The sequence below is a fragment of the Balaenoptera borealis genome (assembly GCF_965194805.1).
Source record: "Balaenoptera borealis genome assembly, chromosome: 18".
Classification (NCBI taxonomy): domain Eukaryota; kingdom Metazoa; phylum Chordata; class Mammalia; order Artiodactyla; family Balaenopteridae; genus Balaenoptera; species Balaenoptera borealis.
Window position 1 is genome coordinate 65,247,352 of NC_138877.1, and position 27,973 is coordinate 65,275,324.

Here is a 27,973-nt window from a genome sequence, read left to right on the forward strand (position 1 = left end):
CCAGACACAGCTACAGGCGGCGGGAGAAGTCCTGCTCCGCCCCCGGGGCCTAGCGACCCCACACTCAGCAGGAAAGCAGCTCCAGGAGCCGGACCTGCCGCCCCTCAGCGCCCCTCAAGAACGAGGCGCAGGACGGAAGCCAGAGGAGGGACGTGTCACCGGCAAAGCCCATCAACAAGTCCCGGGGAGGAAACACAGAATCTGGGTCGTAAAATAAAATCTCACCTTTTTTCTCTCCCTTTGTGCTTAGTCGAGTTTCACTTGCTCCCAGGGCGCCCCGTGCAGAGGCCTCGCAGCCGACCCTTCGGACCGGAGTCCGCCGTGCAAGATGGCCGCACCGGCGTCTCACTCGGCGGGCCGTGTGCAGAGCCGCTGCGCCCGGCACTGCGAGCTGGAGCCGCGAGCAGCGTAACTGAGCCCGTCTCGCGAGAGCCCCGCCCCGTCCCCGCCGACAGAAACCCGGAAACGCAGCCCTGCTGGTTTTGGGCAGCGAACGTGTGCTCTAGACCACGAGCTCCTATCTCTCCATGATCTAATCAAAGAATAAAGCTCTCCTCTCCTTCCGAACCAAACTAAGTCTCATTCTGTTGGTGCGAGCAACACGGGGCGGAAGGACTCCTGTTGGGGTCTGACTCGGGAGGGTCAGTACTAGAACCGGAAGCAATCAAACCCTCTTCTGCCCAGTAACGGTGTATTGACACCTCCTAGAGACCTAGATAAGGGAGAAGCGCTGGACTAGCTAAGAAAATTATTGGTTTCTTAAATGTTAGTGTAGTCTGCATTGTTTCCTTGAAAAGTGATTATTTACTCTTGGAAACTTGTGCCTCCCCTCCTGATAGAAGCCAGGTGAGGTTTATAGACCTTCTTGTTCTATCAGGTCAGAGGCTTAAAGAAACAGACACTCAGGAACCTCTCAGAGGTGGGATTCTGGAAGGAAATGCGTTGTCCGGGAGACCCAGGCTCACACGAGACCCAGGAGCCAGCAGCATCAAGTGTTTTCTCCTTCAGACGTCCCACCCTACTGACCTGAGCTCCAGTAAACGCCCCTGTCACTCTAAACGGAGTGATTTAGACTTGAGACTTGGCGACTGGCCAGGGGAATGGAGCCTGACGCAGGTGATGAGACCCTCCTGGGGATGAGGTTTTCCTATGAGGACGGGTCTCCTGAAGGTGATGGGTAGAGATTCACGTGAAGAGAGTTGAACAAGGGCCCTCAATAAAAATCCAGGGGCGAGAGGAACGGTGTGGACCCTGGGGAGTTCCCACAAAGGGACCTTTCTGCAAAAGGCCCAGTTCTTTAAGTGATTTCCCTTTTAGAATCTGGGAAAAGACAAGTTGTCAAAAACTTTAGCCATTTCCCTTCTGCACTGAAATAAATACCCTTTTGAATTTATTCCAGCTCTTGAGTTAAGTGAATTAGAATATCCCTGCCCAGTGCAGTGCTGCAGTTCTAGGGAGGCTGATGGGACGGGGTGGTGAGATGGGAAAGGGGACCCAGTCTCCTCTCCTCCACTCACTGACCTACTGGGGGGAGAGCATCATCCTGTCAAGTGGACCGTGACCCAGAAGCTCAGGTCTTGAGCGACAGTCCCGTGAAGGGTGACAGAGCCAGGAGGTGAGGGGAAAATTCTGCACGATATCAGGGAGCTCTTCTTAGTGCACAGCTCAAGAACGCCAGTGAGAATGAATCTGCTGTCTATCACTACATAACCCACCTGAGACATAAGTGGCTTAAAACAGTGGTCATTTATTCACTAACTTTATACAGTTGTGAGGGCCAATTAGGCAATGTTGTTGCTGGCCTCCCTGGGCTCACTCACAGGCCCAGCTGGGGGCTCAGCTGGTGCTGGGTGTCCAAGACGGGCCTCACTTCCATTGCAGGCCTGAGCTGGGATGGCTGGAAGAGCTGGGATGGGCTGGTTTCTCTCTCCATGTGGCCTTTCATCTCAGGCTGCTTACAGCTTGGTGGTCAGGGAGGGAGTCTGATGGAGTAACCTCTGAGCTGAGGTCTCCTAAAGGATTAGAAGGCAGCAGTGACTCGGCCAAAGGGGGAGAGGCTGGTAAGAGGGAGGGAAATGATTTATAAGAGGGAATAACATGTGCCAAGATGCTGGGAGGGAGGAGGAAGTATGATGCTTTCTAGAAAAATAGGAATAAAGTTAGTCTGGTTACTGCACAGAATACAAGAAAAGAGGGAGGGTGGCTGTCAGGTCATGTGGGTTCAAGGAGCTGAGGATTTTTTTTTTTTTTTGGTTAATCTTCATACTAAGAATAATGAGAAACAATTGAAAGATTTTAAGCAATGGAGTGATATGATCCAATTTACTCTTTAAAGAAAGAGCATGGTTATGTATTCAAGGCATTGCAGGGGGACTTGAAGCAGGCTTTCTCAACGTCAGAACAGTTGACATTTTAAACTAGATAATTCTTTGCTGGTGGGGAGATCCTGTACATTGCAGGATGTGTAGCATCATCCCTGACCTCTACCCACTAGATGCCAGTAGTCACCGCCCCCCTTAGTTGTGACAACCAAAGCTGTGTCCAGACATTGCCAGATGTCCTCTGGGGGAGCTGATTCCTGCTTGAGAACCACTGGGCTGGAGTGAATGCGGGGCTTCCCTGCTCACTATGACTGTCTTCCAGGAGAGAAATACTCATCACCTGGGCTTGAGTGGTGGAGGTGGAGCTGAAATAAGCAGATTCAGTTCGAGAGACCAGGAAATGAACTCACCAGTATTTGGGTGGACAGAGCCATCAGGACCGTCAGTCTTCAATCCTCTCTCCACTTCCCTCCTTCAACATTCTACCCGCTCTGAAAAAAGAATCTGGTCTTGTTTGTGTTGGGAAATATTCGTAGTCAGATGGCAAAAGGATAACAAGATATAAAGTTCATTTTCACTCCTTTGTCGTTTGTTGTTGCAAGGCTCGTGCAGGGTCAAAGTCTAATCAAGGAAATGACTGAAGATCAGCAAGGCAGGGCATTTCCAGGCTAGTTTTTGAATGAGGGGAATCTAGGGATTTGAAGAGCAAACCCTGAGAAGTGAGGGCAGTGGAGAGAGGGCTCTGGAATGAACCTGCATGAGTTACTGGCAGCAAAACTTAGCAGTGAGGGCTGCAATTGTCCGATGTCCCGGCCATCAGCCCACCTGTCTGCAGAGGCCAGCTTGTTCTTTCTTATTGTAATTGTGCCCTCCTTCCCTTGGTTTTTACACAAAGACTAATAATTCTCTATCCCGTGCCTGCCAGTAAGGAAGGATTGTGAGGAATGGTGAGTTCCCAACTCTAAAATACTTGGAATTCATCGGATAAAAGATCCTGCCCTTATTTCTCTACCTATAGAGTGCAGTTTTCTGTAGGAGAAGAAAGGTTGTGTTTTCTGCTCGTATAAAGAAAAAATAGAAACCAAAACCCCTTTCAAATCAAGGTATTTTTCTTGAGTCAAAAGCACCTCCTGAGCCTCCAGCCAAGTCCATGAAAAGGCTTTGTTAGATGATCTAAAGCTGCCAGGGTTCATAAAGGTCATCATATCATTCACACTGAGCTTGAGAAGTCTGTCCTTTCTCTGCTTCTCACATGCAGGGGAAATTGAATGAGAAATTTTCATGTCATTTCTACCCTACCCACACTCTTTTCTTTCTGACTTAATGAATATAGTCACCCAGAAGATAATCAGTCATGTTATGGTCTATTTTACTGTAAAAGTGTCATTATTAAATTCATAGTAATGTAATCACATAATATTTAAGAGAATATGAATAACAAAGTCAATTCTTTTCTTCATGGTCAGAAGGCTGGTGCCTTTCCATCCACCTCCCAATATTTCTACTGGACAAAGGTGACCATGAATCATCACCACAAACCACAGAGCCAACAGCCAGAACACAGTCCTACCCACTCTCACTTAGAAGTGAGCAGAACACTCTTTTAGATCCCCATTAACAAGTATAGAAGGGATGGCAGAAATTTTAAAAATTACCTTGTGGTAAACATCACAGTAATAATAGTTGCAGATAAGAATAATGCTAAAATTAATAGGCAAAAATATGAGAAACAGGATATTGGCATAGACTCAAAATATATCCCCACAAAACCCCTAGTAAGTTGAAAGGGAAATAGTAAATTCACAGTGGAGAAACCTGTGATTGAGTTAATATCACCAATGCTGAAACATACCTACATCATGTATCTCCTACTATGATGTCAGCTTGACTGGCTACAGAGTGCCCAGATTCACCATTGTTTCTGGGTGAGTCTGTGAGGAGGATTAGCGTTTGCATCAGTGGACTCTGTAAAGTAGACTGCCCTCCCCATTATGAGCGGGCATCATCCAACCTGCTCAGGGCCTGAATAGAACCAGCGCAGAAGACAGAGGAATTCACTCCTTTTTTTGCTCTCTCACTGCTGGAGGTGACATCCAATCTCATCTTCTCCTGCCCTTGAACTGGGATTTACACCGTCAGCTCCCTTGGTTCTCAGGCTTTCAGACTTGAACTGAATTACACCACTGGCTTTCCTGGGTCTCCAGTTTTCAGGCGGGGGCAGATTATGGGACTTCTTAATCAATTCCTCATAATAAATCTCATATATATATGAAAAAAGGAAGGTTGGGGAGCTGGGATTGGGAAGCAAGCTATTTGATTTCAACGTCTACTTTCCCCACCTCTGCTCTGCACCGTCTCCACGTCCTCAGCCTTCACTCACTTCCCCAGGTTTGTCATGTTGTTTTTGTCCCTTTTCAGGGTCGCCACCCCTCCATGGTCCCCAAGCCGGCACAGCAGCCTGCACCGTAGTAGCCGTAGCGTCTTACTGGTGCATGGTGCCATCTCGTGGCCAAACTAGGCAACTGTCGAAATCAACATCACATCCACTGTATTTGGGCCACATGACTACTTTATTTGGGGTGACAACAGAGTCTCTAGCTGTTTTCTCTTCTCTTCTTTACTCTTCTTTAAACGGAGTAACATTAAGTCCCATATGCTCAAAGAAATTCATGTTCCTATTTTAACTCACTCCTGGCAGGAGCAAGAAGTGCACGTGTTAATAGAAATGGAAATAGGGAGGATTGCAGGAGCAAGAAGGGGTTTCAAAGAGCATTTTATTATGAACGCAGTACTGATGGCTCTTCTTCCAGCTTGATTCAAAGAGAGAAGTACAAACGTGCATGAGGTGGGGACTTCCCTGGTGGTCCGGTGGTAAAGAATCCACCTTCCAATGCAGGGGACGCGGGTTCCATCCCTGGGGGGCGAACTAAGATCCCACATGCCGCTGGGCAACTAAGCCCATGCGCCACAACTACTGAGCTCACGTGCCTCAGCGAGAGAGCCCACGCACCACAACTAGAGAGAAGCCCGCGAGCTGCAACGAAAGATCCCACACACCTCAATGAAGATCCCACAGGCTGCAACTAAGAACTGACACAGCCAAAAAAATAAAGAAAATAAAGAAATTAATTAAAAAAAAACACGCATGAGGTATTCTGATAGTTAAACTGTTCAGAAGTACCTAGCATTGTGAAAACAGATCTCTCTCTCCGTATATGTATATATATTCCCCACTTCAATAAATGTGAAATATAAGACATTACTATCAAAGCTCATTACCCATTTACTCATCCTTACATGTACATCTGAGAGTGTTCCATGACTCCTCTGGGGAAATTATGACTGACTTTCCCTGCCTAGGTTGATTTCAGGACAATATGAAGGTGCTTTGTTTTCCCCAAACCTCTGCTACATGACTGTGAGTGCTGGGAATTCCTCTGATAGAAACCAAAGCTTGCCTCCCTCTCAAGTACTTTTGCTGTATTCTTTGGCAATAATCAATTCTGCTGTAGAAGACAAGAAAAACAGGCGGAACGGATGAAACGCCTGTTAAGTATAGATAGTAGGTAAGCAAGTAGCTTATGAAATATAAGCAAACCTAATAAAATATATTAAATATAGTTAATAAGTAAGTTATCATCTGAAAGGCATGCAAAAGATAAGTATAATAAAAGGAATATACAATGGGACAAACAATATTCTTCATAGATAGAAAGATGGAGAGACCAAGTCACCGTGCTTGCCCTAAGCTGGCAGCTGGGTCATGCCGACGTCAACCACACGTTGGCAATGCCCAGTATATCCCATCTGGTTCTGTATGTGCTCTGCCCAAGAAAAGTGAATTAAAGCGCCAAGAGCTAGGCAGGCTAACTGGCAAGCTCCAGCTGTGGCCAGGTGTGCACACCTGAGTCTCTGATAGAGCAGGTGGTGTGTTGGCCCCCACGCCTGCTGTCTTTTGGGTCCACTTGCTCAACACGCAATACTGGTCCTCACACCCATACTGCTAGGAGGAGATGCAGCCCAAAGAGGGAGGGAGAGAGCGAGAGAGAGAGAGAAGAGAGACAGGACATATGAAATTTGCATGATCTGGGATTCAGGCAGTGCAGTCCTTGTGTCCCCACTTACACCCCATCCTAAGCCTGTGCACCTTTTGGACCATGAGTCTTTCTGATCCATGACGGCTGGGGTACCTCACCTCAGTGGTGCCCTTGGAGGCTAACATCGCATCCAGGTAATTCCTACATAACAAGTACAGGTAAGGGCTAAGCTGTTGAGAACCCAGAATTTCTATGTAGGAGGGGCTAAGGGACAACAATTTGTTGGAACAGAGGCCGGGGACTGTCTTAAAGTTGTATTTACATAGCAAACACTGTTTAGAGTGATGGAGGTAAGTGGGGACACTTTAAACCATCAGTCACTGAGTTTAAAAACGTTTATCCTTGGGAGGCACACACACACTGAAATCCACACTGACCTCAAATGACGGCAGGTCCCCTTCTGAGAGCAGCTTGGGTTTTGGGGGAAAAAAGACAAAGGAGGGGTTGCTGATGATGGGGGAAGCCACCAACGAGGAAGAGACGGGTAAGGAAAAGGTGGCCACAGCTGGGCTGGAAAAACCTGGGAGCTGCACACTTGGGGAGAGTCCTGGTCTACACAGCCCTAGTTCTGCCCAGGCCCTAGAGAGCAACCCTGAGTGTGGAGGAGACAGACCTGGAGACACCAGACAAAGAAGCCAGGACTCCAGCCTCCCAGGAGAGTAAATCTGCACGGGACTCTGCTCACCTCAGGGAAGCAGGGGGCTGCCCCACGTGGTCGCGAAATGCAGTCGCCACTCCTGCCCTGGGAGACTGCCTGATGCTTCTGAGGACGTGGAAGCCTCTTTACACACAGTTCTCACTGTGCATTGTTCATGTTGCTATGATTTCCGATTTCTTCTCCCCCAACATTTTATTTTGAAATTTTTCAACCAGAGAAGTTGAACATATAGTGCAAAGAACACGCAGGCACCTCACGCAGGGTCATCAGTTATCCACAACGTCTTGCCACCTTTGCTTTGTATATACCTATTTTTCTGAACCATTTGATAGTAAGTTGCCTGCATTTTGACACTGTGACATTAAGTTAGAATCATCACATGTGCTCTGAGCAACACAGAAGAGTCTTAAAAGTACAGTGTCAACAAAAAGCAACAGAGTGAGATACAGTAACAGAACAATATATTTTATACACTACAATTTTATAAATCAGTAAAGCCTGCACATCAAACAGCCATGTACCTTTTTAAAAGAATACAGAACAAAAGAAGGCACAGTAAACACCAGAGGACAGTGGTTTGTTTATGGAAGAGAGGAAAATGGAAGTGGAGACGAGGGACGAAAGGAATCAAACAAGAGAGCAGCTTCCCACAGTGCAAAGAGGCTGTTACATTATATATCGAGGTGTGTGATGAACCCGACTATCTGCACCTAAAATCAGAAATGAAAGCAAGAAAGAAACGGAAAAAACAGACAAGAAGATGGAAGGAAGAAGAGAGAGGGAGGGAGGGAAATAATAAATGAATTTATCCCAAATGAGGGGAATCCTGGAATATCAGATTTCTGCAAATTTTGCTGTGCTACCTAATCTCGACTCATATCTAGTTTCATTTAGAAAGTAGTTGTATGTTTTTAGGGGAAAGAGCTCTCCTTAAAAAAAAAAAAAAAAAAAAAAAGACTGCCTGATAAACCTCTTTCTTAGTACGTTATATTGTATTTTTCTTCTTCACACTATGAGAATTCCCAGAAAAGATATGCCCGGATCTACATTGAAGATGAAAACCAGCAATTCAAAATGAAAAACCACTTATTTTCTTATATCATTCAAATGAAATTTTAACCAAGATTCCTTAAAACTTAGAAACATTAATATTCACCTCTTTTGGTCAATATCTTGATTCCAGGGCTTAATTAGAATGTTGTCAAACATTCTTCCAAACGTGTAATAACTAGCAATAAAAATTAGATAAACAATTCTGTCTATAAGTAGTTATTAGTCTCTTATTTTCCTGCCAGAATTTTATGCATTTTGATTTTTTTCAGATGTAAATACATATTTAAGTCTCCTTTCTGACATAAAGAGTCAGAGGATTAGAATATGAGAATGAAAATCGAGAGAAACACTGGGCGAGTCTGCAAATGTTTTGGGCATAAACACTTTCCTAGTTCACCTCTCCCTGGGGGGGGGGAAAAGAAGAGGTGACTTCTCTGTAAGAATTCAGCCAAATTTTGTTCACTATTTCACTGTCAAAATTACCAAGAGACACCAAATCTTAAATGTTTTTGGTCTTTTGCAAAGCTTCCTGGAATTCAAAAAACAATTGCAGATGGGGGCGGAGGGAAGAATCCATTGTAATTAATCATAGAAAAAAGGGGGAGAATTAAGTTTGCAAAGACAGTAACATTAAAAATAGCCAGTTTAAATCATGGAACACTCGACTAGAGGGATGGCAGTGGACTATTGTGAGTAGAGCTGCGTGTACAGGGTTTTCTTTGGTGGGGGAGAGGGCAGAATCTGTGAACTCTTCCAGGCTAATAAATTTTATTATATCACAAATAATTCCCTCCTAAATTGGTGTGAAGATTATGACATAAGACATGTAGAACACAGAAAAAAGTGCTAAATAAATATCACCTATTGTTGTATTTTATTCCCAGAAAAATGAGGATACTGAGATCAGACTGACCAACCCTTTTGATTTGCCCAGATGGTCTAGGTTTTAGCACTGAATGTCCTGTGTCCTGTGAATTCCCTCACCCCCGAATTCACAAATAGCTCCAAGTTTTCAGCTTTTATTGGTGTTGGGGAGGGTGGAGGAAAGTGACTAAATTCCTATTTTCCACAATCAAACGATAATCTCCTGTCAGAGGCCCAGCATTTCCTGTTTCTACCTTATCTTCCCCTCACACTGCCACCTGCCTGCAAAAAAGAAGGAACTTCTTGTCCTGGGAGACAAGTCAGCACATTGCCCTGAAGAGGGCGGCCTAAGGCTCCATCTGGATTTGGTGTTCTCTGCATCACTCAGCAGCTACCAGCAGAGGGCACACTCCAACCTACCCTGCTCACTGTCTGTATCCCCTCCCCTGACCCACCTAGAATTTTTGCCTCTTATGAAGTCTTAGTACATTGCTCTTTCAGGTTAAGATGTGTGCATCCTTTTTCCTCTCCCTTCCTTCCCTCCCTCCTTCCTCCCTCTCTGCTTCCCTCCCTTTCATTTCCATGAATAAAGTTGCAAGGAATATGAGCTCACAATCACAAATCACATGTTTTAAGCCACCATGAGTAAGAGAGTCAAACTTTTAGGAATTATAGGAAAAAACATAATCAATCCAACCTTCAAAAACTACAGATATGAGAATAATGAGATACAGAATATAAAACAAGCATCTTTAATACTTAAAAAATAAAATATGGAGACCTTCAAGATGGTGGAGGAGTAAGACGTGGAGATCATTTTCCTCCCCACAAATACATCAGAAATACACCTACATGTGGAACAACTCCTACAGAACACCTACTGAATGCTGGCAGAAGACCTCAGACTTCCCAAAAGGCAAGAAACTCCCCCACGTACCTGGGTAGGGCAAAAGAAAAAAGAAAAAACAGAGACAAAAGAATAGGGACAGGACCTGCCCCTCAGGGAGGGAGCTGTGAAGGAGGAAAAGTTTCCACACTCTAGGAAGCCCCTTCACTGGCAGAGACGGGGAGTGGCAGGGGGGAAGCTTCAGAGCCACCGAGGAGAGCACAGCCACAGGGGTGTGGAGGGCAGAGTGGAGAGATTCCCGCACAGAGGATCGGTGCTGACCAGCACTCACCAGCCCGAGAGGCTTGTCTGCTCACCCGCCGGGGCGGGCGGGGGCTGGGAGCTGAGGCTCAGGCTTTGGAGGTCAGACCCCAGGGAGAGGACTGGGATTGGCTGCATGAACACAGCCTGAAGGGGGCTAGTGTGCCACAGCTAGCCAGGAGGGAGTCCGGGAAAAGGTCTGGAGCTGCCGAAGAGGCAAGAGACCATTGTTTCGGGATGCACGAGGAGAGGGGATTTGGAGCACCGCCTAAATGAGCTCCAGAGATGGGCACGAGCTGCGGCTATCAGCGTGGACCCCAGAGATGGGCATGAGACGCTAAGGCTGCTGCTGCCGCCACCAAGAAGCCTGTGTGCGAGCACAGGTCACTCTCCACACCTCCCCTCCCGGGAGCCAGTGCAGCCCGCCACTGCCAGGCTTCCACGATCCAGGGACAACTTCCCCGGGAGAACACACGGTGCGCCTCAGGCTGTTGCAACGTCACACTGGCCTCTGCCACCGCAGGCTCACCCTGCATCCGTACCCCTCCCTCCCCCTGGCTTGAGTGAGCCAGAGCCCCCTAATCAGCTGTTACTTTAACCTAGTCCTGTCTGCGTGGGGAACAGATGCCCTCAGGTGACCTACATGAAGAGGCAGGACCAAATACAAAGCTGAATCCCAGGAGCTGTGCGAACAAAGAAAAGAAAGGGAAATTTCTCCCAGCAGCCTCAGGAGCAGCGGATTAAATCTCCACAATCAACTTGATGTACCCTGCAACTGTGGAATACCTGAATAGACAACAAATCATCCCAAAACTGAGGCGGTGGGCTTTGGGAGCAACTGTAGACTTGGGGTTTCCTTTCTGCATCTAATTTGTTTCTGGTTTTATGTTTATCTTAGTTTAGTATTTAGAGTTTATTATCACTGGTAGATTTGTTTATAGATTTGGTTGCTCTGTTCCTTTTTCTTTTTATATATAGATATATATATACATATTTTTTGTGAGTGTGTGTATGTATGCTTCTTTGTGTGGGTTTGTCTACATAGCTTTGCTTTTACAATTTGTCCTAGGGTTCTGTCTGTCCATTTATTTTTTTTTAATTATAGTTTTTAGCACTTGTTATCATTGGTGGATTTGTTTTTTGGTTTGGTTGCTCTCTTATTTCTTTCTTTTATTACTTAAAAATTCTTATTTTTAACAATTTTTTTATTTTAATAACTTTCTTTTCTTTCTTTCTTTCTTTCTCTCTTTCTTTCTTTCTTTCTTTCTTTCTTTCTTTCTTTCTTTCTTTCTTTCTTTCTTTCTTTCTTTCTCCCTTTTCTTCTGAGCCATGTGGCTGACAGGGTCTTCGTGCTCCAGCCAGCTGTCAGGCCTGTGCCTCTGAGGTGGGAGGGCCAAGTTCAGGACACTGGTCCACCAGAGACCTCCCAGCTCCGTGTAATATCAAACAGCAAAAGCTCTCCCAGAGATCTCCATCTCAACACTAAGACCCAGGTCCACTCAACGACCAGCAAGCTCCAGTGCTGGATACCCTGTGCCAAACAACTAGCAAGACAGGAACACAACCCCACCCATTAGCAGAGAGGCTGCCTAAAATCATAATAAGGTCACAGACACCCCAAAACACACCACTGGACGTGGTCCCACCCATCAGAAAGACAAGATCCAGCCTCATCCACCAGAACACAGGCACCAGTCCCCTCTACCAGGAAGCCCACACAACCCACTGAACCAACCTTAGCCACTGGGGGCAGACACCAAAAACAACAGGAACTACAAACCCACAGCCTGCAAAAAGGAGACCCCAAACACAGTAAGTTAAGCAAAATGAGAAGACAGAGAAACACACAGCAGATGAAGGAGCAAGGCAAAAACCCACCAGACCAAACAAATGAAGAGGAAATAGGCAGTCTACCTGAAAAAGAATTCAGAGTAATGATAGTAAAGATGATCCAAAACCTTGGAAATAAAATGGAGAAAATACAAGAAACGTTTAACAAGGACGTAGAAGAACTGAAGAGCAAACAAACAATGATGAACAACACAATAAGTGAAATTAAAAATTCTCTAGAAGGAATCAATAGCAGAATAAATGAGGCAGAAGAATGGATAAGTGACCTGGAAAATAAAATAGTGGAAATAACTACCGCAGAGCAGAATAAAGAAAAAAGAATGAAAAGAATTGAGGACAGTCGCAGAGACCTCTGGGACAACATTAAACATATCAAACTTTCGAATTATAGGGGTCCCAGAAGAAGAAGAGAAAAAGAAAGGGACTGAGAAAATATTTGAAGAGATTATATAGTTGAAAACTTCCCTAATATGGGAAAGGAAATAGTCAATCAAGTCCAGAAAGCACAGAGAGTCCCATACAGGATAAATCCAAGGATAAACACACCAAGATGCATATTAATCAAACTATCAAAAATTAAATACAGAGAAAAAATATTAAAAGCAGCAAGGGAAAAACAACAAATAACATACAAGGGAATCCCCATAAGGTTAACAACTGATCTTTCAGCAGAAACTCTGCAAGCCAGAAGGGAGTGGCAGGACATATTTAAAGCAATGAAAGGGGAAAACCTACAATCAAGATTACTCTACCCAGCAAGGATCTCATTCAGATTTGACGGAGAAATTAAAACCTTTACAGACAAGCAAAAGCTAAGACAATTCAGCACCACCAAACCAGCTTTACAACAAATGCTATAGGAATTTCTCTAGGCAGGAAACACAAGAGAAGGAAAAGACCTACAATAACAGACCCAAAACAATTAAGAAAATGGTAATAGGAACATACATATCAATAATTACCTTAAATGTAAATGGATTAAATGCTCCAACCAAAAGACATAGACTGGCTGAATGGATACAAACACAAGACCCATATATGTTGTCTACAAGAGACCCACTTCAGACCTAGGGACACATACAGACTGAAAGTGAGGGGATGGAAAAAGATATTCCATGTAAATGGAAATCAAAAGAAAGCTGGAGTAACAATTCTCATATCAGACAAAATAGAATAAAATAAAGACTATTACAAGAGACAATGAAGGACACTACATAATGATCAAGGGAGCAATCCAAGAAGAAGATATAACAACTGTAAATATTTATGCACCCAACATAGAAGCACCTCAATACATAAGGCAAATGCTAACAGCCATAAAAGTGGAAATCAACAGTAACACAATCATAGTAGGGGACTTTAACACCCCACTTTCACCAATGGACAGATCATCCAAAATGAAAATAAATAAGGAAACACAAGCTTTAAATGATACATTAAACAAGATGGACTTAATTGATATTTATAGGGCATTCCATCCAAAAACAACAGAATACACTTTCTTCTCAAGTGCTCATGGAACATTCTCCAGGATAGATCATATCTTGGGTCACAAATCAAGCCTTGATAAATTTAAGAAAATTGAAATCGTATCAAGTATCTTTTCCTACCACAACGCTATGAGACTAGATATCAATTACAGGAAAAAATCTGTAAAAAGTACAAACACATGGAGGCTAAACAATACACTACTTAATAACCAAGAGATCACTGAAGAAATCAAAGAGGAAATCAAAAAATACCTAGAAATAAATGACAATGAAAACACGATGACCCAAAACCTATGGGATGCAGCAAAAGCAGTTCTAAGAGGGAAGTTTATAGCAAAATAATCCTACCTCAAGAAACAAGAAACATCTCAAGTAAACAACCTAACCTTGCACCTAAAGCAATTAGAGAAAGAAGAACAGAAAAATCCCAAAGTTAGCAGAAGGAAAGCAATCATAAAGATCAGATCAGAAATAAATAAAAAAGAAATGAAGAAAACAATAGCAAAGATCAATAAAACTAAAAGCTGGTTCTTTCAAAAGATAAATAAAATTGATAAACCATTAGCCAGACTCATCAAGAAAAAAAGGGAGAAGACTCAAATCAATAGAATTAGAAATGAAAAAGGAGAACCACTGACACTGCAGAAATACAAATGATCATGAGAGATTACTACAAGCAACTCTATGCCAATAAAATGGACAACCTGGAAGAAATGGACAAATTCTTAGAAATGCACAACCTGCCGAGACTGAACCAGGAAGAAATAGAAAATATGAACAGACCAATCACAACCACTTAAATTGAAACTGTGATTAAAAATCTTCCAACAAACAAAAGCCCAGGACCAGATGGCTTCACAGGCAAATTCTATCGAACATTTAGAGAAGAGCTAACACCTATCCTTCTCAAACTCTTCCAAAATATAGCAGAGGGAGGAACATTCTGAAACTCATTCTACAAGGCCACCATCACCCTGATACCAAAACCAGACAAAGATGTCACAAAGAAAGAAAACTACAGGCCAATATCACTGATGAGCATAGATGCAAAAATCCTCAACAAAATACTAGCAAACAGAATCCAACAGCACATTAAAAGGATCATACACCATGATCAAGTGCGGTTTATCCTAGGAATGCAAGGATTCTTCAATATACGCAAATCAATCAATGTGATACACCACATTAACAAATTGAAGGAGAAAAACCATATGATCATCTCAATAGATGCAGAAAAAGCTTTTGAGAAAATTCAACACCCATTTATGATAAAACCCCTCCAGAAAGTAGGCATAGGGGGAACTTACCTCAACATAATAAAGGCCATATATGACAAACCCACAGCCAACATCGTCCTCAGTGGTGAAAAACTGAAACCATTTCCTCTAAGATCAGGAACAAGACAAGGTTGCCCACTCTCACCACTATTATTCAACATAGTTTTGGAAGTTTTGGCCACAGCAATCAGAGAAGAAAAAGAAATAAAAGGAATTCAAATTGGAAAAGAAGTAAAGCTGTCACTGTTTGCAGATGACATGATACCATACATAGAGAATCCTAAAGATGCTACCAGGAAACTACTAGGGCTAATCAATGAATTTGGTAAAGTAGCAGGATACAAAATTAGTGCTCAGAAGTCTCTTGCATTCCTATACACTAATGATGAAAAATCTGAAAGAGAAATTAAGGAAACACTCCCATTTACCACTGCAGCAAAAACAATAAAATACCTAGGAATAAACCTACCTAAGGAGACAGAAGACCTGTATGCAGAAAACTATAAGACACTGATGAAAGAAATTAAAGATGATACAAACAGATGGAGAGATATACTATGTTCTTGGATTGGAAGAATCAACGCTGTGAAAATGACTATACTACCCAAAGCAATCTGCAGATTCAATCCTTCTCAAACTACCAATGGCATTTTTCACAGATCTAGAACAAAAAATTTCACAATTTGTATGGAAACACAAAAGACCCCAAATAGCCAAAGCAATCTTGAGAAAGAAAAACAGAGCTGGAGGAATCAGGCTCCCAGACTTCAGACTATACTACAAAGCTACAGTAATGAAGACAGTATGGGACTGGCACAAAAACAGAAATATAGATCAATGGAACAGGATAGAAAGCTCAGAGGTAAACCCATGCACATATGGTCACCTTATTTTTGATAAAGGAGGCAAGAATATACCATGGAGAAAAGACAGCCTCTTCAATAAGTGGTGCTGGGAAAACTGGACAGCTACATGTAAAAGAATGAAATTAGAACACTCCTTAACACCATACACAAAAATAAACTCAAAATGGATTAAACACCTAAATGTAAGGCCAGACACTATCAAACTCTTAGAGGAAAACATAGGCAGAACACTCTCTGACATAAATCACAGCAAGATCCTTTTTGACCCAGCTCCTAGAGAAATGGAAATAAAACCAAAAATAAACAAATGGTACCTGACGAAACTTAAAAGCTTTTGCACAGCAAAGGAAACCATAAACAAGACGAAAAAACAACCCTCAGAATGGGAGAAAATATTTGCAAACAAAGCAACTGACAAAGGATTAATCTCCAAAATTTATAAGCAGCTCATGCAGCTCAATATCAAAAAAACAAAAAACCTAATCCAAAAATGGGCAGAAGACCTAAATAGACATTTCTCCAAAGAAGATATACAGATTGCCAACAAACACATGAAAGGATGCTCAACATCATTAATTATTAGAGAAATGCAAATCAAAACTACAATGACGTACCACCTCACACCAGTCAGAATGGCCATCATCAAAAAATCTACAAACAATAAGTGCTGGAGAGGGTGTGGAGAAAAGGCAACCCTCTTGCCCTGTTGGTGGGAATGTAAATTGATACAGCCGCTATGGAGAACAGTATGGAGGTTCCTTAAAAGACTAAAAATAGAACTACCATATGACCCAGCAATCCCACTACTGGGCATATACCCTGAGCAAACCATAATTCAAAAAGAGTCATGTACCAAAATGTTCATTGCAGCTCTATCTACAATAGCCAGGACATGGAAGCAACCTAAGTGTCCATCATCAGATGAATGAATAAAGAAGATGTGGCACATATATACAACGGAATATTACTCTGCCATAAAAAGAAACGAAATGGAGTTATTTGTAGTGAGGTGGATGGACCTAGAGACTGTCATACAGAGTGAAGTCAGTCAGAAAGAGAAAAACAAATGCCGTATGCTAACACATATGTATGGGATCTAAGGAAAAAAAAAAGGTCATGAAGAACCTAGGGGCAGGACAGGAATAAAGACACAGACCTACTAGAGGATGGACTTGAGGACACGGGGAGGGGTAAGGGTAAGCTGGGACAAAGTGAGAGAGTGGCATGGACATATATACACTACCAGACATAAAATAGATAGCTAGTGGGAGGCAGCCGCATAGCACAGGGAGATCAACTCGGTGCTTTGTGACCACCTAGAAGGGTGGGATAGGGAGGGTGGGAGGGAGGGAGATGAAAGATGGAAGAGATATGGGAACATATGTATATATATAACTGATTCACTTTGTTATAAAGCAGAAACTAACACACCATTGTAAAGCAATTATACTCCAATAAAGATGTTAAAAAAAAATAATGACACGAAAAAGAATTGGTCTAGAAGTCAAGAAAAGAAAAAAAAAAAAAGAAACAAAATTAAGTTATCTGTAGTGAGATGGATGGACAGAGAGTCTGTCATACAGAGTGAAGTAAGTCAGAAAGAGAAAAACAAATACTGTATGCTAACACATATATATGGAATCTAAAAAAAATAAAGAGAGAGAGAAAGAAAATGGTTCTGAAAAACCTAGGGGCAGGACAGGAATAAAGACGCAGACGTAGAGAATGGACTTGAGGACACGGGGAGGGGGAAGGGTAAACTGGGATGAAGTGAGAGAGTGGCATAGACATATATACACTACCAAATGTAAAATCAATAGCTAGTGGAAAGCAGTCACATAGCACAGGGAGATCAGCTCAGTGCTTTGTGACCACCTAGAAGGGTGGGATAGGGAGGGTAGGAGGGAGGGAGACGCAAGAGGGAAGAGATATGGGGATATATGTATATGTATAGCTGATTCACTTTGTTATAAAGCAGAAACTAACACACCATTGTAGAGCAATTATATTCCAATAAAGATGTTAAAAATAAATAAATTTTAAAAAATTTTAAAAATAAAAATAAAAATAAAATAAAATATGGCCTTTGAATTATGACCAAAGAACAAGAGATTAGAAAAAATAAACAGGCAGATTTGAAAAAGAATATAATGGTACTTCCAGAATTATTTTAAAAAGGAGAGTAATAGAAATTAGAAACTCTGGATGGGTTAATGGCAGATTATATATAGTTGAAGAAAAATTTTAAAAATTAGAACATATGTCTGAAAAGGTTCCCAGAATTCATCATGGAGCAATAAAGAAGTAGATAATGTTAAAGAGATTTTGAGACATAGGACCAACTAAAAAAATAGAGCTTATCAAAGTCACAGAAGAAGATAAAGCAAGGATAGGGACAGAGGTGATATCTGGAGAAGGAAGGGACTAATGGTTCTCCAGAATTGATGAAAGCAATGAATCATCAGTTTCAAAAAGTTCAGTAAATCCCAAATAAGATTTTTTTTTTAAATCCACACTTAGAAAATTAGTGAAACTGCCAAAACCAAAGACAAAGATAATCTTAAAACCAGCCAAAGAGAAAATACAGATTAACCTACAAAGAAATGACAAATCAGACTCTTGATTTCTCAAAAACAACAGTGGAAACCAAATAAAAATGGAATTATATCTTCAAAGTACTGAGTCGAAATGATTGTGTAACCCAGCAAAATTCATTTAATGAAATACTATATTCTGCTGTAATAATTAATGAACCATAGCTACATTGCTGAACATAGATGAATTTCACAAACATAATGTGTGAAAAAAATTGGTTACAGAAGGAAGCTGCACTATGATTCTATTTATATAAGATTCAGAAGCACGCAAGACTAAAGCAATGGGTCAAATAAACCTTAACTGTTACTGTATAATTTGTACTTTGTAATATCTGGTCCCTGCATGGTTCATTAAGCTTCAGGCTAACAGAAAATTAAACATTAACTATGTGGCAGGAAAAAAATATGCGAACTCAAAACCTTTAGAATCCGTCTACAAACTTTTAGTAAATATCCGTGTAGGAAGTTAGAAGGATCATCTTAGATTACCTTTAAAATGCCATCGGTAAATCAGACTTTATCCTAAATTCCGGTACTTCCTCAGGCCACCTGAGCATGAAGTACTGTCACCTACCCGCATTAACTTGCTGCAACACTGGTCCAAGCGGATTGTGTCTGCTGCATACCTAGACCACCGCAGCGATCTGTCTGGACAGTGTCCCTGGAGACGCCTGAGCGACATGTTCAGGGCACAGATCTCGGCTCTGGTGTTTGGCGTCGGGGGCTTTGGCGCTCTCGTCGCTGCCACCGCGTCCAATGAGTGGAAAGTAACTACCCGAGCATCCTCAGTGATAACGGCCACTTGGGTTTACCAGGGTCTGTGGATGAACTGCGCAGGTACCGCGTTGGGTTCTTTCCATTGCCGACCGCACTTTACTATCTTCAAAGTAGAAGGTAAATATAATAGCTTTGTTTGGGGTGGGAGTAAAATGTCACTTTTCCCCTCACTGTGCTGAAGGGTCCGTATACAGTTGGCTGTTAACTGAGTACTTAATCCAAGTGCTAAGATTTGCCTAGGAGGGACGGGGTGTATGAATGCTGGCTGAAAGAACTAAATCATGTCTTTTATACGGCAAATAACTGCATGGATCTTTTAGAAATACGTAATGCGAATAAGCGACTCCAAAGGGCAGAAGTGACTGGCTTGTTTTAAAACAGGTTTTGATTTGCCTTGTGTCATGGAGGACACCATATATATACATATGGTAAACACACACCGTCAGTAGATCATACGTTGTACTGTTTTGTTTTTTTGGCCTCACTGCGCGGCACGCGGGGTCTTAGTTTCCTGACCAGGGTGGAACACATGCCCCCTGCAGTGGGAGCACAGAGTCTTAACCACTGGACCTCCAGGGAAGTCCTGATCATATGTTATCCTAAGTCCCTGTACTTCCTCAGGCCATTCTAGCATGAAATCCATACACATACGTGTGTATATTCATACGTATATTCACAGTGATAGAAACATATGAGAAGATGGATAGTTTTGAGAGATGTAGGGGTTTTTAGAGGGGTTTCCATATTTTTAAAAAAATCACGTTTAGTGATAATACAGCAGAGCAAGAAAATTTTAAAAAGTAGTTAAGAGAAATAAAATGCCCGTGAACTTTTTGTTAGTAGGTTTTATCAAAAATATGTATGTAGACAAGCTTTCAACGTTAGGCATATTAGAAACTATTAGAAACTGTGTATTTTAAAGAGGGAAAAAAATGTAAGGGCATTTTCAGTATAATCTATAAGAATATCAAATCACTATATTGTACACCTGAAACCAATATAATATTTAAATCAACTATACTTCAAAAAAAGGCATTTTCATACGACGGGATACCTCCAGGGCAACAATTATTTGCTATTTGCTTGTATGTCATTATAAGAATCACTACCTGCCCCTGCTTTCTGCCTATTTGATTATGTTTACAAATCAGCCGCAGGTTGTGGGTTTATTATATTAAAAATTGCCCCTGGTATTTTATAATATATAGACTTTTCACAATAAAATGGCAACACTGTACCTTGGCCCCAATAAAGAAAATGAAATCAAATTTTAACTAGGAAGTTACTAAAGCATAATATTTTATGGGATTTTGTGTCAAGTATTCACGTCATTAGTCCACAGTGCGTGCCAAAGGATGAAAAGAGGATATTTAGTTAAATCCAGGAGAGTCTAATGACAATCAAGGGAAGTGTTCAAGCTTGGACACCTCAGTTAGGCCTCCAAGTAACATGGACTTTCCTGAGCACCCATTAGAGGAATCAGTGCTAGTCTCTCTTCAGTCCCAGCTTCTAAACTTATTTTAGGATATTTCAAAATTCTCCTTCTACTACGGAAGTTTTCCCTAGGTTCAGGGAAAACTGTAAAAGAGAAGAGTATTATGGGGACACGGTTGTCATTCCACAGACCTCTTGGCCCATTCCCACCTTGAGGCAGCAGGTAGAAGTTATGTCATGTGGCTAAGTGTATTTTTTTGTTCTCTACTGGGTTCATTCTATAAATATATATATATATTTATATATATGTATGGTGTTATTACCCTTCATTCTCTATTCCTTAATGAAACCGAGTTATTGTGAAAAATAGGCGTTCAACCTTAGCTCCAAAGTGGGCTAATTAACGAACAGTGTTGATAGTGGTCCAAATAACCTTCCACCTTAAAACTTTATCCTCTTGATTTTGCTTCTCAATAGTAAAAATAATGTATTCTATGTCTGCTGTGTACCCTGCACACGAGAGGTAATTTGGAAAACCTTGTCCACTGACAATGCTTCAATTAGAATTTGTAAAATTCATTTAACATAATCTTTCTACTTCCTTCGTCCTGAATCAAAATCTTTATCAAAGATACAGGTTACTACAGAAATCTATATTCAACATCAGGAACACTGATTTATATTTCCAAGAAAATGGACACTCACCAGTTTGGATGTCCTCATTCACACGGAGTCATTGCTGACGAGGCTGGTTGCTTTTCCTTTATTCTTATTTGAAAACACAACAGTGGGGTGTTGGGACGCTTTCTATGCCAATAGGCTCTCAATCATCACAATAATTCCAAATTGAGAAAAAAACTCAGAGGCCAAAGAGGAATGAAAATGGTTATAGTGTGTTTTAAAATAATAAATTGATTTAAGCCTACATTCTCAATTTGAGACAAATCTTCTTAGACTTAGGCCACATTAAGCCTCCTCTAAGAAAGAAAAACAGAAAATCTTTTTAAACTGCTAGATTGTTTTTTTCCTTGCTGGTTACATAACTTCACTGTCAAAGTCATACCTTCTTGTTGCTAACTAACCCTCTTAGATGACCCAGTATAGCTACAGTTTTTTTAGGAACTCATTTACATTAGTAGTGACTACAACCTTAAAAGATTTGATGTAAGCCAGCATCTCTTTGGACAAGGGGCATTTCCAGTTGTGAAAAGCACAGGCCCCCTTCAACTATAGCTCTGTGGAATCAATTTCAGGACGACACCATAGGGACACTTGTAATTCAATCCTCATTGTGGACTGAAAACTTCTTGACTCCATTTCAAAAGCAATTCACTGTCTTTAGATGCAATATCCACTCTAGGCTGTGTCTCTTGTTTTGTTGTGTTTTGTTTTTCTCTCTTCTCGATGTTAGTAGAGAGTTTTAACTGTGAAAGCAAAGCATCTCTCACAGGGAGAGCAGCAGTAATTTCTGACGGGGAAGGCTGGGAGATCATTGCTCCAAGGAGACAGTAAAGCTGAATCATGGTCGCCTTGAGGGCAGGGACCTGGTCTGTGATGTTCTCCTCATGCTCCAGGCACACAGTGGGCTCTGGATACATATTTGCAAAATGACTGAACGAACAAAATAATGAGGAGACAGATAGTTTGTGATGAGGGCAAAATTGTATTCCTGGACGAAGGCTGGCGTGATTTAGGATGGATACTCAGGCAACAAAAAGGAAGATGACTGGATTGTAATTCAGCAGATGGAGCTTCAAGTTCTGACTTTTTTATTAACTAGTCTTAAGACCTTGACTTTGGTAATGAAACTCTCTGTGCCTCATTCATAACTTTCTTCCTCCGTATATTGAAAGAGCTGGATGCCAGGAGTCTCTTAAAGCCTGTTTCAACTTGAAGTTCACTCAAGAGCTTTACAATCCTTCACCACTTCGCCATAGAAGTTCACTGAAGAATGATGACTGTAATAGGCTCCTCTAACGTTATTTCTCCTGAGAATTGTCCTTCTTTTTCTCCACTTATCTATTATCTTGCTGGCTTCCTGGATCCTGACAGTATAGAATCTTATCTGCATCTGAGTGGAGATAGGTCTGAATGATCTCAAACGACCATATGACACTAGTAAAGGTTCAGGGTTTCAGTGGAATGAAGGTAAATACTACTCTGGAAGCTGGCGGTCACAGGATGCCAGCTGCCTGGAGGAGTGTGGACCTCTCCTCACCTGCCTATCCTTCACCTGTCTCCCCATCCCCTACCAGCCAGGCCATAAAGATAGGGGAAAGGAATGGCATTTGCTAAAGAAAAGGGGTTTCTGTGGATGTTTATTCTCACATAGGGAACAGGTGGGAATCATCTGATGTCATAACTTTAGATTTCTTCCTAGTTGAAATGTGTGCCTTAGTCTATGACTAAATAACAGTAGTAAATTTAAATTTCAAACAACAGTAATAATAAATGAAAACTAATTACAGCCTCAGTGAGGGAAAATTGACTTGAATAATTAAGATGTTTCAAAAATATTTTCAAAATAACACATTTGATAGATCTCTGCAGCCTTAGAAGGCATTTACCTTTAATCTCAAGATAGGTGTCCATTTCCTAAAATTCTGATTGCTTTCTGACACTTAATTTTGTTAAATAAACCTAAGGTTAACTTTAATTCAGATTTATTTTCTTGTTGTGTTCCAAATGCATGTAAAGTTATCTAAAAGCATGTAGAAAAACTCAAGTTCTGTCTTTGGCAGTTCTCACTCCAAAAGAAGTGTAAGAAACATTCAGTGTGTTCTCATCCCAACAAAAAAAATGGCATAGTTTTATGTTTACTGACACAATCAATGACCCAAGGTAGGTGAATTGTATTTTCGCAGTAGACTCTGGACAGGAGGAGCCACCAGAAAACTGTCTCTGTGCCAAGAGAACTGGACCCACGTGCTGAAACATGCCCACACCTTGTGGCGGTGAGGATGGTGCCAGAGCCAAGGCAGCCCACAAGTGGACTCCGTCCTAAGTCAGTCTGCTGCAGGGTGTTCAGAGGTTTTCAGGACAGCCTGTGTCCATCAATAGCTCCTCTCTTAGAGGCCAGGACCTTACCTTACTTATCCTGGTATCCTCAGCACCCATCATTATGGCTGGCTCCTGGCAGGCTCTCAATAAAATTTGTGGATTGAACAAATGGAAGAAGAAATCATTCACTGATTTAAATCATAGCATTTAATAGATGCATAGGGACTCTTCTCTCATGTCACCAAGCTCTGGCAAAGGGAGAAGCCCTAGGGAAGTGCTTAGATGAAGAGCCATGAGTGTTTTTTATGATGAGATTCAAGAAGCACTTTTCAAAGTGCTTCAAGTGCACTTTTCAAGAACGATTTAGAGCCTTGCTTCTTGAAGTGTGGTCCTCAGACCAGCAGTGTCTATATCACTTGGGAGCTTGCTAAACATGCAGATTCTCAGGCCCCGCCACAGACCCATAGAATCAGAATCTGTACTTTAACAACATCTCCAGGTGTCCCCCATGCACATAAAAGGGTGAGAAAATTCTGCTTAGAGTCTGAATCTTTGAGTCTAGACTTTGAGTCTGATGGACTCACCATTTACTAACTAAGGGGTCTTAATCTCCCTGTGCTTCAGTTTTCTTACTTGTTAAATGGCGATGAAACGAGATAACATAGGCAAAGTGCCTTATACAATGCCAGACACAGAGACATTCACCATAAAGGGCAGCAATCATTCCTATGAATACAGATTTCAATGCCTGGAGAGCTCACATCTCAATGGTAGGAACGTGACCATTACGTCTGCTCCATCTATTTGTTTCCAGCCAGGACTGCAGTAGCTGCTTCCTGGAATCCAAAACCTGATAGAAGGATGTCTCTGATCCCTTGTTGAATGTCTTATGTCATTTTTATAACAAAGCGAAGGCTATTGTGTTCATTAGACTACAGTTTATGCTTATCCTACAGGTTAGGATTTACTGTACCTTATAAGGCAAGACCACACTGCATCTAGAAGTCAGGTTCTCACCACAGACGTGGACCTCTTCATTTTGTCAGTCATATGTTGCATCTGCCGGAAATGAGGAGAAAAGGCCCATTTCGGGCTCCATGGTGGGAGATAGAGCTTCACCAGAACTAAGGTGTGTTTGTATGCTGGGCAGTCAAAAACGGACAAAGTTTACTCAAATATTCCTGGCCCTAAGAACTGGGAAAAATTTTGTGACAGACAGTTTAATATATTGATTTGAATCATATTTGCATTTTACAAAGTGCTTTCACATATATTATCATATTTATCCAAAAGATGGTATAATCCCCATTTTACAGACAAAGTGACTGAGACTCACAGGAGAACGTATTTATAACTTTGTAGGGTGGTCTATAGAACTTTTGGGGAAATGTTCAGCGTTCTGTACTAGCCCAAAACCTGTGTTTAAGTCCTAGATCTGCCATTAATTTCTTGTGTGCCCTTGGATAAGTCACTTAAATTCACTTTGTTTCCCTTTCTTATCTATAAGATGATGATGATGTCTAGTTCCATACTTCAAGTTTGTGGGAAGATCAAGGGAAAGAATCCTATTACATGAAATAGACTAGTATATGTTTTTAAATGTACCTGGACTTTGTTTTAATCAGGGATGGTAAGACACACAGACATGAAACGTTGTCATGAAGGAAGAAGTTTTTACACTCACAGATCCCTAGAAGTAGGAGGCCTGGTTCCCCACACAGGACCCTGCTGGGAAGCACCAGAGTTGGTCAGAAGGCAGAAGGAGTGAAAGGAAAGCACTGGCGAGAGGCTTTATTGAGTTGTCTGGTACCCGGCCCTGGGCTGATTAAGGTGGAGGAATGTTGGTTTGATGTGAGAAAGCTTGACAAAGGACGTCACTGGGGTGTGTGCTTTGGATTCGCTGATTTGTCTCTGTAAGCTGCACTTGTGTGTCATTTCTAAGAATCTGCTGGCCCCGGGAGGGCAGTCTTCCCCTCTGCTCACCTGCCACACCCGAGACCCTAGATGCCAGAGCATGGAGAATGCAGAAAATAAGAAAAGGCAGTGAGCGCAGTACGAATACGAGATCCTTTGGTGGTGTTTGCGTAGGGAGGTCAGGAAAGCTATCCCACCTCCCCTTTATGGCTTCTCACGCTTATCTGATTGTCAGTATTTGTCTTCTCGTGGTGAATATTTTGTGTAGAAAAGGCTCAGGCATGTTTCTCACCGGGTCCACTGCTCCTCTCTCGCTCGTTGCCCATCTGACCACACGTGCGGCAAGCTGGCACTCCTGAGTCTCCTCTGCTCGATTCCCTTACAGACTAACTCACATCCTCAAGGGGATGAACTCAAAGGACACCTGAGCAAAGAGCATATTGGGATTGGTAGTTTTAAAACTTCCTGCCGCTGTGCATTTTTAAGTAATTCCAGAGCACTTCAGAAAGCAGTATTGCTCTTAGACAAAGCCAGGATAACTGATCTGAATTTCAGGAGAAAATTAAGAATTTTTAAATTCTTGAATTCTTTCTTAAGAAAATTAAGAATTGATCTACAATTAAGCTTTGGCCAGATTTTTGTACTCATTACAGGAAAAACTGATGGCCCAAAATTAACAATTTGGTAAATGGCTATGATACCATATTGCAACTACAGAAGGAACCCTGTAAGTAGTTAATTCACTTATTCATTAATGAGTTCCTTTCATCAAAGCATTCATTAGATTCCCGGCACAGAATATAGGTTCTGGGGGCTCAGTGAGGAAAGGACAGGGGCCTATCTCCGTGGATGTGTTGCTTAGAGGGAGATGATCATTTAGCAAACGATTAGCCCAGAACGATAAGTGCTATCTGGGGTTAAGTTCAGGGCATAGGCAGACTTCCCAGAAAAGCCAGTGCTTGAACTGTCTTGAAAGATGGGTAGAAGTTCAGCCAGGAGAAAGAAAGGGAGGGCATTTCAGGTCATGGGACTCATCCTGCTCTACAACTTATTAACTGCGTGACTCCAAGCAAAATACTTAACATATGAACTCCCCCGTCTGTAAAATGGGAGTAATATTATCTACTTCAGAGGGTCGTGGTGAGGATGAAGTGAGTTAATTTGTGTAGAGCATTCAGAGCAGGGCCTGGCACATACGAGCAAAGACCTCAAAGCAGGAAGGAGCCAAGCGCCTCAGGGACCAGCGAGCACATTGGAAAGACTGACACGCGGATGTGTAGGAGGTTAAGATGGGGCGCAGGTGCACATAGAGGGGAGCTTGCAAAGGGACCTGAAAGCTCTATGAGGGGATTTCGACTTTGTCTTAGAGGAGCTGGAAAGCCATTGAAACATTTTGAGCAGAGAATACTGGATGGGACTTGCATTTCAGAAAGATCCTGCAGTATTTCATGTGAGAACCTGAACCTCATGTGAGGGCAACAGTGGGAACAGACAAGGGAGGTACTTAGAGGAAGAACTGATAAGACCGAGTAACTCGGTGACTCATGAGGGATGAAGGGGTCACGGGTGCTCTGAGGTTCCTGCCCAGAGACTTGTGGGCAGTGGAAGAGGAAGCTGGCTACAGAGCAGGTCCCACCCTAAGTTCCATCCCTTCTCCCAGGACAGTATTTTCCAATACATACCAAGATCTCAAGCAGTCAGATTCTCGACTTAATGTTTGGCTTTAAAAATCAATTGGATAGAATGAAAGAGAATAGTTTGACTGAATTTAATTTTTTTTAAACTGTGCTTTTTAGATGTTTGATAAAAAACAACAGGAAAAGGTAGCAGCCTTAAAGATTAATGCAATCTGAAGTGCCATTAATAGCATAAGAACATCTGAATTAGGAGGGTAACACCTCCCTGCTCCCCATATTCTGTAGTCAAATTCCATAAGGCTAGTCTTGGGCACCATATCTTAAGGAACGTGAATATAAACCACGTTCATGGATGTGAGAGGAGGGCAACTAGGAAGATGGGAGGTCTTGAAATAAATGCACATGGGCAATTGTTTCACCTGGGAAAAAGGAAAAGAATATGGTGGGTAAGGGTGTGAGAGGGATGGAGGAATGGGAAGAAGACGAGTAGGACCACTGGGTAGATGTTACAAGGGAATCAGATTTAGAGGCTCTCTGAAGAAGAAATTTCTATCAGAGTTGCCCAACAATGGAACAGGCTACCCCACAAAGAACTGGTTGGAAGTATCCAGAGGAGGCTGATGATCCTCTGCTAAAAAGGTGGTAGAAGTAATTCCTGCACTGGCTGGGAAGACAGACTAGGTAATCTCTAAAGTCATATCCAGTTTGAGATCTGAGATTCTGTGAATATATAAAAAGAAAAAGAAATATTTAAACATCAGCATTCCTTATTTGCATATTGACTTAAATATTTTTGGACAACTCATGGGCTCCGTGCTGGTTGCTTGGGAACAAGGCAATAAAAAGACCTGTCTCTGCTCTGGAGATGTTCATAACCTAGAAGTTAAAGTAGTAAAAGTCATAATACACATGTTATCTTAATGTTACTATATTTAAATCAATATATTAATGTATGTTAGAATCAATGTAGTAAATATGCAATTCTCTATC

The 27,973-nt window shown here is 41.9% G+C and overlaps 1 protein-coding gene and 1 long non-coding RNA gene across 2 annotated transcripts in view; one reads left to right on the forward strand and one right to left on the reverse strand.

The window, feature by feature from the left end:
* Positions 1-1,727: 1,727 nt before the first annotated feature.
* LOC309616052 lies at positions 1,728-10,248 on the reverse strand. The gene is made up of 2 exons (XR_014237240.1): positions 2,732-10,248; positions 1,728-2,012 (listed from the first exon to the last, which is right to left on the reverse strand). It is a non-coding gene; the product is annotated as an uncharacterized lncRNA (long non-coding RNA).
* An 8,417-nt stretch (positions 10,249-18,665) lies between these two features.
* CLDN10 (claudin 10) overlaps positions 18,666-27,973 on the forward strand; it is a 106,581-nt gene continuing 97,273 nt past the window's right edge. Inside the window, exon 1 of the mRNA XM_082366190.1 lies at positions 18,666-19,115. Coding sequence (XP_082222316.1) covers positions 18,902-19,115 — 214 coding nt within the window. The 5' untranslated portion in view covers positions 18,666-18,901. The remainder of the gene's footprint in view (positions 19,116-27,973) is intronic.